The sequence below is a fragment of the Rhinoderma darwinii genome, chromosome 1 (genome assembly GCF_050947455.1).
Source record: "Rhinoderma darwinii isolate aRhiDar2 chromosome 1, aRhiDar2.hap1, whole genome shotgun sequence".
NCBI classification, from domain to species: Eukaryota; Metazoa; Chordata; class Amphibia; order Anura; family Rhinodermatidae; genus Rhinoderma; species Rhinoderma darwinii.
Genome location: NC_134687.1, coordinates 38,617,966 through 38,633,288, shown reverse-complemented (window position 1 = coordinate 38,633,288; position 15,323 = coordinate 38,617,966). Strand labels below are relative to the sequence as shown.

Sequence of the window (15,323 nt, the reverse complement as noted above, 5' to 3'; positions counted from 1 at the left end):
TCCGGTGTCTGCGCAGCTCAAGTGTGACCGGCGCTCCATTCATTTCTACGGAGCTGCCGACACAGACCCCGGAAGTCCGAGGTTTGTGATGGAGAACTTCAGGGGACTTTCGGTCCCCCGTTCTCCCTATCAATGCCAGCGATCACACACGTATCCCCTATCCTGTGGATAGGGGATACATGTCTTATGTTTAATGGCAGAGCGGGGAGATACTCCCTGCTCTGCCGTAGTGTTCCGTGGCATCGCGCTGTAGCAGCCATAGCGGCAGCTAGCGGAGATTCCGGCCAAGGTGGGGGCCCGTGCCGGCAGGTGACGCGGGCCCCCTCATGCCGCGGCCCCGTAGCAGCCGCTACGGCTGCTATAGCAGTAGTTACGCCCCTGTGTTAGGGGGAGTTCACACTGAGGTTTTTTTCGCGAAAAACGTCAGAAAGTGCCTCCCATTGAAATCCATGAAATTTTTCCTGCGAGCAGTAAAAACCGCATGCGGGAAAAAGAAGCGCAATGCCCTTTCTTCGGGCGTTTCTGTCTCTGACTTCCCATTGACAACAATGGCAGGCAGAAAATGCGTTTTTTGCTGCGTTTCCCTGCCCACGGCCCGATGGCCGAAAAACGCCACAAAAAAACGCAATGAAAAACGCGGGAAGTGTTCTACCGGCAGGTCAAAATATGCCTCAAAATTCCGGAAGGAATTATGAGGCAGATTTTTCTACATAAAAACTTCTCCCTTCTGACATGAACTTTTTAACTTCATCTACCTGTCCTCTGCAGTCTGCACGTCCTCCACTCGTCCTGTGTCTGTCCTCCGCTCATCCTATGAGTTCTCCGGCAGTCCTGACTGTACTGTCCAGCCGCCCGAAGTCTTACGTCGCACCGCCCCCTGTCCTCTCCCCTGCCTGAGCGCTCCTCCTACCACCAGCATCGCCGTCCTGTCCTATTCATCTGTGCCAGATTGGCAGTGCAGTGTAGCGGCTATCACCGGGCCCGGGCACCCGCCCCCTCCCTCCCGATTGGTAGTGCAGTGTGGCGGCTATCACCGGGCCCCTGCCCCCTCCCTCCCCTCATGCCTAGTGTTGTGATGCTACTAGGCATGAGGGGGCCCGTGCCGCCAGGCCTGGTACATAAAATGTAATGTGCCTGTCAGGGCGACACGGGCCCCCCCATGCCGCGGGCCCCGTAGCAGCTGCTACGGCTGCTACTGTGGTAGTTACGCCACTGAACGGGCCCCCTTCCCACGCGGGGCCCTTGTGCAGCTGCACCGGCTGCACATGCGGTATGTCCGCCCCTGATCCTCCCCCTTCCTCCAAAGCACCTCAGCTATTTGCATACTGCCACGCCCCTCTATGGTCACATGGTCCTTCCCTGCTCTAATTACAGATTACAGGCAGACGCTCCCTCCCTGCACACGGTCTGAGGCTGGATTACACCAGCGTGTGCCTTTTGCTTGCGCAAAAAACACGTCGTTTTGTGCGCGCAAAAGGTACATAACAGCTCCGTGTGTCAGCCCCGTATGATGCGTGTTTGCGTGATTTTCACGCAGCCGCCATCATTATGACACTCCGTTTGTAAACAGAAAAGCACGTGGTGCTTTTCGGTTTTCATTCATACTTTTTACTGCTGTTGCGCGAATCACGCGTGTAGCACGGAAGTGCTTCCGTGTGCTGCGATTGATTTTCACGCACCCAATGACTTCAATGGGTACGTGATGCGTGAACAACACACAAATATCGGACATGTCGTGAGTTTTACGCAGCGGACACACGCTGCGTGAATCTCACAGACAGTCTGCACGCACGGCCCCATAGACTAATATAGGTCCGTGTGAGGCGCGTGAAAATCACGGACGTATTACACGTTCGTCTGAATAAGCCCTTACACAGTAATAATCATCACTATCCTTTGTGCCTCCATCTATCCCTGATCTAAGTACAGGCACCCATCTCCCTCCCCGCCCCTTCCACAGCCTGATAAATGTCAGGGTATGTTCACAGGCAAAACGTCTCAAAATACGGAGCCGTTTTCAAGAGAAAACAGCTCCTGATTTTCAGAAGTTTTTTGTGCAAATCACGATTTTCGCTGCGTTTTTTACGCCCGTTTTTGGAGCTTTTTTCACTACAGTCTATGGAAAACGGCTCCAAACGTCTCAAGAGGTTTCCTGCACTTCTTTTTCGCGGTTGTTTTTTTATGTGTAAAAAAACACATCAAAAAACGCTCCTTCGGAACAGAACGCCGTTTTCCCATTGAAATCAATGGGCAGATGTTTGGAGGCGTTCTGCTTCGGATTTTTCGGGAGTTTACGGCCCGAAAAACGGACGAAAATAGGCCTTGTGAACATGCCCTAAGTCTGCCCACTCCACCTATGTCAGACATCTTGGTACACACAATCCAGTCAGCACATTTACCTCACCTGCTGCTGGATCTGTTCCAATAGATCCTGTATTAGGCCCTGTTCACACTGAGTTTTTTTGCTGGCAGAAAATTCTGCATCAAGATTCTGTCTTGAATTTGGAGGCAGATTTTGACCTGCCTGCACGCCGTTTGCCACGTTTTTTGCCTGCGGCCATTGAGGGAAAAAGAAGCGACATGCCCCATCTTCGGGCGTTTACTCCTCTGACATCTATGGGAGGCAGAAAAAGCGTTTTTTTTTGCAGCGTTTTTGCCCGTTGCGCTCAATGCCCGCGGGCGAAAATCGTGGCAAACGGCGTGGAGGCAGATCAAAATCTGGCTGAAAATTCAAGCGAAATTTTGAGGCAGAATTTTCTGCCTGCAAATAACTGTTAACAGGGCCTTACAGTGAAGCAAACGCCAAACACTACTCTAAACAATGGTAAAACGTTTCTTTTTTTTTACATAACTTACTATAAATGTATGTAAGGCCCCATACACACTAACATGCTTTTGTGGGCGCAATTCCCCCGAAAATCCACGAGAGAATTGCGGCCCCATTCACTACCTTCTATAGATACTGCCACAGCCCCCCTGTAGGTAATGCCACATAGCCCCCCCCTGTAGGTAATGCCACCCTCCGTACTTTCCTGTAGGGGACGGCTCTGGAGAAATCCCTCACTTCACTGTCCATATATGAACAGTGAAGTGAGGTACTTCTCCTGGAACGGAATCCCCGGCCACATCGGCGGGGATTCCGCTTCAGAAGTCCCTGACGTCACGGTCCATATATGGACACAGTGAAGTCAGTGACTGCTCCTGGAGCGGAATCCCCGGCCACATCGGCGGGGATTCCGCTTCAGAAGTCCCTGACGTCACTGTCCATATATGGACACAGTGAAGTCAGTGACTTTTCCTGGAGCGGAATCCCCGGCCAATTCGCCGGTGATTCCGCTTCAGAAGTCACTGTGTCCATATATGGACACAGTGAAGTCCGTGACTTCTCCTGGAGCGGAATCCCCGGCCACATCGGCGGGGATTCCGCTTCATTAGTCCCTGACGTCACTGTCCATATATGGACACAGTGAAGTCTGTGACTTCTCTTGGAGCGGAATCCCCGGCCAATTCGCCGGTGATTCCGCTTCAGAAGTCACTGTGTCCATATATGGACACAGTGAAGTCTGTGACTTCTCCTGGAGCGGAATCCCCAATCCCGGGTTTGGGGATTCCGCTCCTACAGTGAGCAAATAAACACCCTCCTCCTCCTCCACACATGCGCTTCGAACTGTGAGGAGAAGGAGAGAGCGAGCTACGGCAGACACGGCCGTCACAGTGCACACCGACACCACATATTAAGACTTGCGCATGCGCAATGAAACACTGCTGCTGAAGACGCAGCCATATCATTTAACAGAGCATGCGTGGTAGTGTCAACCACGCATGCTCTAAGCAGATGGGGAAAACACGTGGTACAGTTACGTCATTTATGATGTAACCGTACACTGTGAAAACCGGAAACCGCAAGTTAGGCGCGAATTGACGGGTATGCACAGGAAGTGCAAATTTTACATGGACAAGCGGTCACGTGACGGAAGAGGGGATACGACGATACAGCCAGCTAATCAAACGTAAGTACATTACAAAGTTAAATGTTTTTTTATTGTTTAGTTTAATTAAAAGTAATTTTTTACTTCCGGAAAACCCCTTTAAACTGCGCAAAAAGAAATCCCAATGCCTCAAAGAAAACATTTTTCATTTAGCTGGTCACTAAGGCCATTTCAGGTCTGGTCATTAAGAGGTTAAAAAGTGGAATTATTACAAATTGTCACGAATAAGGTTTCTTACATCTATACAATTTAAAAGGTTTTCCTACCAATGTATTCCGGCAGATCAATGTGTGCATGGACACTCTACAAAAGCTGCCCTCCCTGTTGGCAACTCAAAGGCTGCCTGTCTCTGACATTTAAATAGCAGAGGACGGGCACGTACTGTAGTTCTTTTGTAGATACTGTATGTTGTGGTGGCTTTTGCGATTTGTGTCCTTTGGCAATAGATATCCAAGGAAACAGCCTAGGTGGGGGTGAATAATACATAACAGTAAAATTACTTAAAGGGGTCACCAATATCTGATCTGTGGGGGTCTGACTCTCGGCACCCCTGCTGATCAGCTGTTTAAAGGCCCCAAGGTGCACCGATGAGTGCTGCTCCCCCTTCATTGCTTACACAGCTCCGTACTGCACAACGGCGTCACATTCATAGTGGCTGCGCACAGTATTACAGATTCCCCCCCATTCAAGTGAATGGACAAAGCTGTAATACCTGCGGTTAGGCCCTTAGTTTTTAAGCCCTTTAAATTATTATGTTGGTCTCGGGAATATAGCTCTAAAGTGTGCATGTCTCTGCTGCACTGCATTCTGGGACATTGTTTTTTTTTCTACATGAGGTTACTGTATAGTGACTAATCTTCACAGAAATCACGAAAGCAAGCTGCTCTTTATAGACACTGAACAAGAAGGGATTGCCAGGAGATGTGAGGTCAGTAAGTAATGTACTGTAATAACAAAGTTATGCCACTTTATATGTAGATAACAGTTAGAGGAGTTGTAATGCTTATTAGTGGGCTGAAATATACAGGAGGTCTATAAACAAATACCTGTAGAAGGCGGACAGATCTCCATGGTCAATGCGGCATTTACACCTGCAAAATGCAAGAACTGGTTTTAATAAAAACACACAACTTTTCATTTTTATGCCTTTTTATGGTGTTGGTTTTTGCACTGTATGAATTGGTGGCATGGTGGGAACCTGGGAAATATTGTCCCCTTCGTTGCCCGACATTTTTTCTTTGGTGATATAATCGCAACATTTACCTCTAAGGCCCAGAAACATTTTAAAGAATGAACCTTCTATTCTAACTATTCTTACCACTGCAGAAAATGTTCATTTGCTGGTACTGATCAAATTTTAACATACTCCTAATAATAATCTATTCCAGCCAGATTTTGTATGGTCATCTTAAAGAGGCTCTGTCACCAGATTTTGCAACCCCTATCTCCTATTGCAGCAGATCGGCGCTGCAATGTAGATAAGAGTAACGTTTTTATTTTTAAAAAACGAGCATTTTTGGCCAAGTTATGACCATTTTTGTATTTATGCAAATGAGGCTTGCAAAAGTACAACTGGGCGTGTTGAAAAGTAAAAGTCCAACTGGGCGTGTATTATGTGCGTACATCGGGGCGTTTTTACTACTTTTACTAGCTGGGCGTTCTGACGAGAAGTATCATCTAGTTCACTGAAGTAACAATAAAGTAAAAAATACCTTTTAATTAGTAACTAGTTAAAAACAGGGGTAACACACCACTGTGACATAAGCCCCACCGTGATAGTTAAAAAACGTATTAAACAAAAAACACTGAGTCATTGTGATACATCTAACTCGGTGTTTATAACAATATTATGTCTGGAAACAGCATATATCCAGGGCACATCAATAGTACAATCCCAAAATAAAGCACAGGCGTCCGAATAGATCGGGTCTCCTAGTGCTGGGTGTAACACGATATGACTATCCCCAATGCAAACATTCCATAAACAGTACAACGACCCTACGCGTTTCAGGTACTCATCCTCAGGGGTCCGTATAATGGTAACTCTGGCCTTCACACCAGCGATAGAATCCTTTAACAGCAGATATTCTGCTGTGCGTCACGGCAAAGATGCACGTATTGATGTCAACGGCATACTTCATTGCAGGCGCTACGTTACTATAAACGCTAAACTCCACCCCTCGTATTCTAGCGGCAAACATGAACTGACCAATCCCCACACCCTCACGATTAGTGACACCTGCCCATGTGACCCCCCGCCGTCAGCTGACAACCAGGGGTCATCATCGGCCGCATCAAGCCGCACGCGCAGGCGCAGTAGAAGTCAAGGACAATTCGCCCAGACTGCCAAAATAGGAGAAGGTAAGCGCTACACGATAATGGATTGTAAGTAAATCTCGCGGGACAGTTAAACACCGCAAGTAGGCTACCTCACAAAGCAACTAAAAATGTAATTAATCACATGTAGGGTGGAAGGAAATACGATCCCTCATGACATGGGGGACCGAGAGACGATCGCCGTTAAAAAACGGCAGACCAATAGGGCCATCTCAAACCTACATGTGTTAGGCAAAAATGAACTCACCCACCCCCTGGGCAACCCAAGGGAGATAGGTCGTCCATACGGAGTGTTAAATAAAACATGTATAATTAGTCTGCTCATTTAAACCTGCTGGATGTATGCATTCCAGTCTGTGGATCCATTGTGCTTCTTTGCGTAAAATCAGGTTATCCCAATCACCTCCTCTTTTGGGGGGTCTAACAAGTTCAATAGCTTGAAACCTTAAACATGCTGCCTGGCCTTGGTGTTTGGCATGCACATGCTTAGATATTGGGGTGTCCCTATCATGGACAATATCTCCAACATGCTCCCTAATACGGCGACGAAATTGTCGTGCTGTTTTTCCCACATAGTTAAGGGGGCATGGACATGTGATTAGGTAGACCACTCCCGCAGTCTTGCAATTGACATAATCCCGAATAGTGTATTGTTTCTGTGTGGTGACGCTAGTGAAGCTGTTACCTTTAAAAATGAAATCACAGGCTTTACAACTACCACACCTAAAGGTGCCTGGTATTTGTCTGTCCAGCCACGTGCCCCTAGGTGAAATGGGGTCAAAACAGCTGTGCATGACTCTGTCCCTTATATTTTTCCCTCTCCGATAGGTGACAGACGGCCTCTGTGTGATTTGATCTACCAGATCTGTATCAGAACTGAGAATACGCCAATACCTATTCAGTATCTGCATAATATCATTTTGTTTGGAATCATAGGTACCTATGAGTCTTGTGACCTGTTCTTCTTTCCGTTTTTTAGGGACCAGAAGACATTGCCTATCAGCATCCCTTGCTCCCTCATAGGCCTTCCTGATAACCCTCTCGGGGAAACCTCTGTCCTTCAATCTTGTTTTGAGCTCCTTGGCCTGGAACTCAAAATCACCCATAGAACTACAATTCCTACGTACTCTCATAAATTGGCCTTTTGGTATGCCACTTTTGAGGGAATGGGGATGACAGCTATTCCATTGCAGGAAACTATTTGTTGCTGTTTCTTTCCTATGTACCTTAGTGTGGATTGTGCCATCTGATGTTTTTGTGATTTTCAAATCTAAAAAAGACAATTCTTTCTCACTGATCTCACATGTGAATTTAAGTCCTACATCATTCTTGTTGAGGGCTGCTACAAAATTATGGAACTCATCCACTGTAGAGTTCCAGAGGATCAACACGTCATCAATATATCTAATCCATAATCCAACAGATGAAGTCCAATTGACAAATTTGTCCCCAAAGACAATTGTCTCCTCCCACCAGCCAAGAAATAAATTTGCATAGGTGGGAGCAGCAGGACTCCCCATTGCAGTACCACATTTCTGATGGAAAATTTTGTCTTCAAAAATAAATATATTTCTTTCAAGAACAAACTGTAATAACTGCATGACAAACTGGTTATGAGCTACAAACTGGGTACCTCTAGATCCCAAATAGTACTCGACCGCTTTATAGCCACATTTGTGCGGTATGGATGAATACAACGCCTCGACATCCAGACTCGCCAAAATTGTATCTTTCTCCAGGGAAATGCCATCAATCTGTTTCAGGACATCCATTGTGTCACGCACATATGATGTGAGACTCAAAACAAAGGGACGCAACACTTGGTCAACATACGTGCTCACATTTTGAGTTAAATTATTTATGCCTGAAACAATAGGTCTGCCACGTAAAGGAGGATAACCTTTGTGGATTTTGGGCAGGCTATAGAAACACGCCATAACAGGAAATTGTGGGTATAAAAACCCAAATTCCCCTGCACTAATCAAAGATCTGCTCTTTGCATCACTCAAAATGCTCAGCAACTCTTTCTTGAATAATGCCGTGGGGTTATCCTTTAAAATGGTATAGCAGTCATGGTTAAATAAAATGTCCTCACACATCTTCTTATAGCCATCCCTGCTCATGACCACAATGTTCCCACCTTTATCGGATGATTTGAGAACAATATTCTCTTTTTTCTCTAAAGTGGTCAGAGCTAATCGTTCAGACCAAGACAAATTATTATCCATTCCCCTGCTATCCTGACTGAGACTTTTGATCTCATCTCCCACCATCTCCACAAATAAATCCACATTGGTAAAGTCTCCTATAGTTGGCAATTTCCTACTCTTCATTTTAAGGTTGGTGAAGGGACCTATACCTGGAGTGCGTCCAGATTCCTCTAATAGCCCCTCAAGGGCCGAAAGACCTTCCATATCAGACTCCTCTAGGCCTAATTCCATGCATTTTTTTCTATTATGGTGTTTAAAAAATTTTATCCATTTAAGTTTGCGAGCAAATAAATTGAGATCTTTTATCCACGAAAATGAGTCAAATTTAACTGTAGGGACAAAGGAAAGTCCCTTTTCTAATAGTGTAATCTCTGATGCACTCAAATTATATTCAGAAAGGTTAATGATTTGAAGCCTATCCATGTTATTCCCCTTCACTAATCCTTTTGACCCCTCAGCATATAGCGGGAAATGGGAGGATTGTTGGCTAAAAAATTATTGCCACTATTAGAAGAGGCTCTCCCACGGCCTCTATTTCTACTTCTTGCTCCTCCCCTAAATTTGTGTTTCCCACCACTACCGCCAAAGAATGGGCCCACTCTTTCAGAGTCTGTAGTTTCACTCTCTGATGTGGAAGGGTCAGATTCCCTCGGCCCCCTATTGGTCTGTTGATATTGCTGTTGTTGTGTAGTGACAAAATCATACGCTTTTTTCTCCCTAAATTCCTGTAGGTCTCTCTGGAATTGGAAGTGTTTTCGTTCCTTAAGATGATTAGTAAACCTTTCCAAAGTTTGTTGGAGGATTTTGTCCTTTTTTTCAAAACCTGGGGTATCTACCAAGGACTTGGCTGCCTCAATCTCTTTTTTAAGCTCAACACTAATAAAGTCAAACTGGACTTTTTCTTCCTCTACCAAGATCTGCATCAGCCTAAGTGAGCTCCCTGTAATCTCCTGTTCCCACCTTTCTTTAATATTAGCGGTTTTTAATCTTAATGCTGGGACAATGGGGACCCTGAGACCTCTGGGAACTATCTTATTCTTTAAATAGTTTTCCAGACTCTGGATCTCCCACCAACTTCTAGTATAATCTTTGTGCAGTCTATTAAGATTTTTAAAGGTGGATTTGAGAGATGCACCCTGAACTGTATACGTCAGTTCACACTCTGAAAAGACGCTTTTGGCCTCACTCATCCACCCATCCGTGTTTAATTCAGAAAGTGCAAAGGCTGCCATACCTAGATAAACTGAAATTATTAACTGTATGGATTAAATGTAATTTCACTGTCTAGTTTGATAGAAATCTAATTGTGCTCCCACAATATGAGTAAATTATATAGTTCACTGAAGTAACAATAAAGTAAAAAATACCTTTTAATTAGTAACTAGTTAAAAACAGGGGTAACACACCACTGTGACATAAGCCCCACCGTGATAGTTAAAAAACGTATTAAACAAAAAACACTGAGTCATTGTGATACATCTAACTCGGTGTTTATAACAATATTATGTCTGGAAACAGCATATATCCAGGGCACATCAATAGTACAATCCCAAAATAAAGCACAGGCGTCCGAATAGATCGGGTCTCCTAGTGCTGGGTGTAACACGATATGACTATCCCCAATGCAAACATTCCATAAACAGTACAACGACCCTACGCGTTTCAGGTACTCATCCTCAGGGGTCCGTATAATGGTAACTCTGGCCTTCACACCAGCGATAGAATCCTTTAACAGCAGATATTCTGCTGTGCGTCACGGCAAAGATGCACGTATTGATGTCAACGGCATACTTCATTGCAGGCGCTACGTTACTATAAACGCTAAACTCCACCCCTCGTATTCTAGCGGCAAACATGAACTGACCAATCCCCACACCCTCACGATTAGTGACACCTGCCCATGTGACCCCCCGCCGTCAGCTGACAACCAGGGGTCATCATCGGCCGCATCAAGCCGCACGCGCAGGCGCAGTAGAAGTCAAGGACAATTCGCCCAGACTGCCAAAATAGGAGAAGGTAAGCGCTACACGATAATGGATTGTAAGTAAATCTCGCGGGACAGTTAAACACCGCAAGTAGGCTACCTCACAAAGCAACTAAAAATGTAATTAATCACATGTAGGGTGGAAGGAAATACGATCCCTCATGACATGGGGGACCGAGAGACGATCGCCGTTAAAAAATGGCAGACCAATAGGGCCATCTCAAACCTACATGTGTTAGGCAAAAATGAACTCACCCACCCCCTGGGCAACCCAAGGGAGATAGGTCGTCCATACGGAGTGTTAAATAAAACATGTATAATTAGTCTGCTCATTTAAACCTGCTGGATGTATGCATTCCAGTCTGTGGATCCATTGTGCTTCTTTGCGTAAAATCAGGTTATCCCAATCACCTCCTCTTTTGGGGGGTCTAACAAGTTCAATAGCTTGAAACCTTAAACATGCTGCCTGGCCTTGGTGTTTGGCATGCACATGCTTAGATATTGGGGTGTCCCTATCATGGACAATATCTCCAACATGCTCCCTAATACGGCGACGAAATTGTCGTGCTGTTTTTCCCACATAGTTAAGGGGGCATGGACATGTGATTAGGTAGACCACTCCCGCAGTCTTGCAATTGACATAATCCCGAATAGTGTATTGTTTCTGTGTGGTGACGCTAGTGAAGCTGTTACCTTTAAAAATGAAATCACAGGCTTTACAACTACCACACCTAAAGGTGCCTGGTATTTGTCTGTCCAGCCACGTGCCCCTAGGTGAAATGGGGTCAAAACAGCTGTGCATGACTCTGTCCCTTATATTTTTCCCTCTCCGATAGGTGACAGACGGCCTCTGTGTGATTTGATCTACCAGATCTGTATCAGAACTGAGAATACGCCAATACCTATTCAGTATCTGCATAATATCATTTTGTTTGGAATCATAGGTACCTATGAGTCTTGTGACCTGTTCTTCTTTCCGTTTTTTAGGGACCAGAAGACATTGCCTATCAGCATCCCTTGCTCCCTCATAGGCCTTCCTGATAACCCTCTCGGGGAAACCTCTGTCCTTCAATCTTGTTTTGAGCTCCTTGGCCTGGAACTCAAAATCACCCATAGAACTACAATTCCTACGTACTCTCATAAATTGGCCTTTTGGTATGCCACTTTTGAGGGAATGGGGATGACAGCTATTCCATTGCAGGAAACTATTTGTTGCTGTTTCTTTCCTATGTACCTTAGTGTGGATTGTGCCATCTGATGTTTTTGTGATTTTCAAATCTAAAAAAGACAATTCTTTCTCACTGATCTCACATGTGAATTTAAGTCCTACATCATTCTTGTTGAGGGCTGCTACAAAATTATGGAACTCATCCACTGTAGAGTTCCAGAGGATCAACACGTCATCAATATATCTAATCCATAATCCAACAGATGAAGTCCAATTGACAAATTTGTCCCCAAAGACAATTGTCTCCTCCCACCAGCCAAGAAATAAATTTGCATAGGTGGGAGCAGCAGGACTCCCCATTGCAGTACCACATTTCTGATGGAAAATTTTGTCTTCAAAAATAAATATATTTCTTTCAAGAACAAACTGTAATAACTGCATGACAAACTGGTTATGAGCTACAAACTGGGTACCTCTAGATCCCAAATAGTACTCGACCGCTTTATAGCCACATTTGTGCGGTATGGATGAATACAACGCCTCGACATCCAGACTCGCCAAAATTGTATCTTTCTCCAGGGAAATGCCATCAATCTGTTTCAGGACATCCATTGTGTCACGCACATATGATGTGAGACTCAAAACAAAGGGACGCAACACTTGGTCAACATACGTGCTCACATTTTGAGTTAAATTATTTATGCCTGAAACAATAGGTCTGCCACGTAAAGGAGGATAACCTTTGTGGATTTTGGGCAGGCTATAGAAACACGCCATAACAGGAAATTGTGGGTATAAAAACCCAAATTCCCCTGCACTAATCAAAGATCTGCTCTTTGCATCACTCAAAATGCTCAGCAACTCTTTCTTGAATAATGCCGTGGGGTTATCCTTTAAAATGGTATAGCAGTCATGGTTAAATAAAATGTCCTCACACATCTTCTTATAGCCATCCCTGCTCATGACCACAATGTTCCCACCTTTATCGGATGATTTGAGAACAATATTCTCTTTTTTCTCTAAAGTGGTCAGAGCTAATCGTTCAGACCAAGACAAATTATTATCCATTCCCCTGCTATCCTGACTGAGACTTTTGATCTCATCTCCCACCATCTCCACAAATAAATCCACATTGGTAAAGTCTCCTATAGGTGGCAATTTCCTACTCTTCATTTTAAGGTTGGTGAAGGGACCTATACCTGGAGTGCGTCCAGATTCCTCTAATAGCCCCTCAAGGGCCGAAAGACCTTCCATATCAGACTCCTCTAGGCCTAATTCCATGCATTTTTTTCTATTATGGTGTTTAAAATTTTTTATCCATTTAAGTTTGCGAGCAAATAAATTGAGATCTTTTATCCACGAAAATGAGTCAAATTTAACTGTAGGGACAAAGGAAAGTCCCTTTTCTAATAGTGTAATCTCTGATGCACTCAAATTATATTCAGAAAGGTTAATGATTTGAAGCCTATCCATGTTATTCCCCTTCACTAATCCTTTTGACCCCTCAGCATATAGCGGGAAATGGGAGGATTGTTGGCTAAAAAATTATTGCCACTATTAGAAGAGGCTCTCCCACGGCCTCTATTTCTACTTCTTGCTCCTCCCCTAAATTTGTGTTTCCCACCACTACCGCCAAAGAATGGGCCCACTCTTTCAGAGTCTGTAGTTTCACTCTCTGATGTGGAAGGGTCAGATTCCCTCGGCCCCCTATTGGTCTGTTGATATTGCTGTTGTTGTGTAGTGACAAAATCATACGCTTTTTTCTCCCTAAATTCCTGTAGGTCTCTCTGGAATTGGAAGTGTTTTCGTTCCTTAAGATGATTAGTAAACCTTTCCAAAGTTTGTTGGAGGATTTTGTCCTTTTTTTCAAAACCTGGGGTATCTACCAAGGACTTGGCTGCCTCAATCTCTTTTTTAAGCTCAACACTAATAAAGTCAAACTGGACTTTTTCTTCCTCTACCAAGATCTGCATCAGCCTAAGTGAGCTCCCTGTAATCTCCTGTTCCCACCTTTCTTTAATATTAGCGGTTTTTAATCTTAATGCTGGGACAATGGGGACCCTGAGACCTCTGGGAACTATCTTATTCTTTAAATAGTTTTCCAGACTCTGGATCTCCCACCAACTTCTAGTATAATCTTTGTGCAGTCTATTAAGATTTTTAAAGGTGGATTTGAGAGATGCACCCTGAACTGTATACGTCAGTTCACACTCTGAAAAGACGCTTTTGGCCTCACTCATCCACCCATCCGTGTTTAATTCAGAAAGTGCAAAGGCTGCCATACCTAGATAAACTGAAATTATTAACTGTATGGATTAAATGTAATTTCACTGTCTAGTTTGATAGAAATCTAATTGTGCTCCCACAATATGAGTAAATTATATAGTTCACTGAAGTAACAATAAAGTAAAAAATACCTTTTAATTAGTAACTAGTTAAAAACAGGGGTAACACACCACTGTGACATAAGCCCCACCGTGATAGTTAAAAAACGTATTAAACAAAAAACACTGAGTCATTGTGATACATCTAACTCGGTGTTTATAACAATATTATGTCTGGAAACAGCATATATCCAGGGCACATCAATAGTACAATCCCAAAATAAAGCACAGGCGTCCGAATAGATCGGGTCTCCTAGTGCTGGGTGTAACACGATATGACTATCCCCAATGCAAACATTCCATAAACAGTACAACGACCCTACGCGTTTCAGGTACTCATCCTCAGGGGTCCGTATAATGGTAACTCTGGCCTTCACACCAGCGATAGAATCCTTTAACAGCAGATATTCTGCTGTGCGTCACGGCAAAGATGCACGTATTGATGTCAACGGCATACTTCATTGCAGGCGCTACGTTACTATAAACGCTAAACTCCACCCCTCGTATTCTAGCGGCAAACATGAACTGACCAATCCCCACACCCTCACGATTAGTGACACCTGCCCATGTGACCCCCCGCCGTCAGCTGACAACCAGGGGTCATCATCGGCCGCGTCAAGCCGCACGCGCAGGCGCAGTAGAAGTCAAGGACAATTCGCCCAGACTGCCAAAATAGGAGAAGGTAAGCGCTACACGATAATGGATTGTAAGTAAATCTCGCGGGACAGTTAAACACCGCAAGTAGGCTACCTCACAAAGCAACTAAAAATGTAATTAATCACATGTAGGGTGGAAGGAAATACGATCCCTCATGACATGGGGGACCGAGAGACGATCGCCGTTAAAAAACGGCAGACCAATAGGGCCATCTCAAACCTACATGTGTTAGGCAAAAATGAACTCACCCACCCCCTGGGCAACCCAAGGGAGATAGGTCGTCCATACGGAGTGTTAAATAAAACATGTATAATTAGTCTGCTCATTTAAACCTGCTGGATGTATGCATTCCAGTCTGTGGATCCATTGTGCTTCTTTGCGTAAAATCAGGTTATCCCAATCACCTCCTCTTTTGGGGGGTCTAACAAGTTCAATAGCTTGAAACCTTAAACATGCTGCCTGGCCTTGGTGTTTGGCATGCACATGCTTAGATATTGGGGTGTCCCTATCATGGACAATATCTCCAACATGCTCCCTAATACGGCGACGAAATTGTCGTGCTGTTTTTCCCACATAGTTAAGGGGGCATGGACA

The 15,323-nt window shown here is 44.6% G+C and overlaps 1 protein-coding gene across 6 annotated transcripts in view; it reads right to left on the bottom strand.

Moving 5' to 3' along the window:
• LOC142749535 (uncharacterized) overlaps window positions 1-15,323 on the bottom strand; it is a 129,217-nt gene that overhangs the window by 87,723 nt on the left and 26,171 nt on the right. For all 6 annotated transcript variants that reach the window (XM_075857673.1, XM_075857683.1, XM_075857694.1 and 3 more), the window contains exon 8: window positions 5,036-5,080. In XM_075857673.1, coding sequence (XP_075713788.1) covers window positions 5,036-5,080 — 45 coding nt within the window. The remainder of the gene's footprint in view (window positions 1-5,035; window positions 5,081-15,323) is intronic.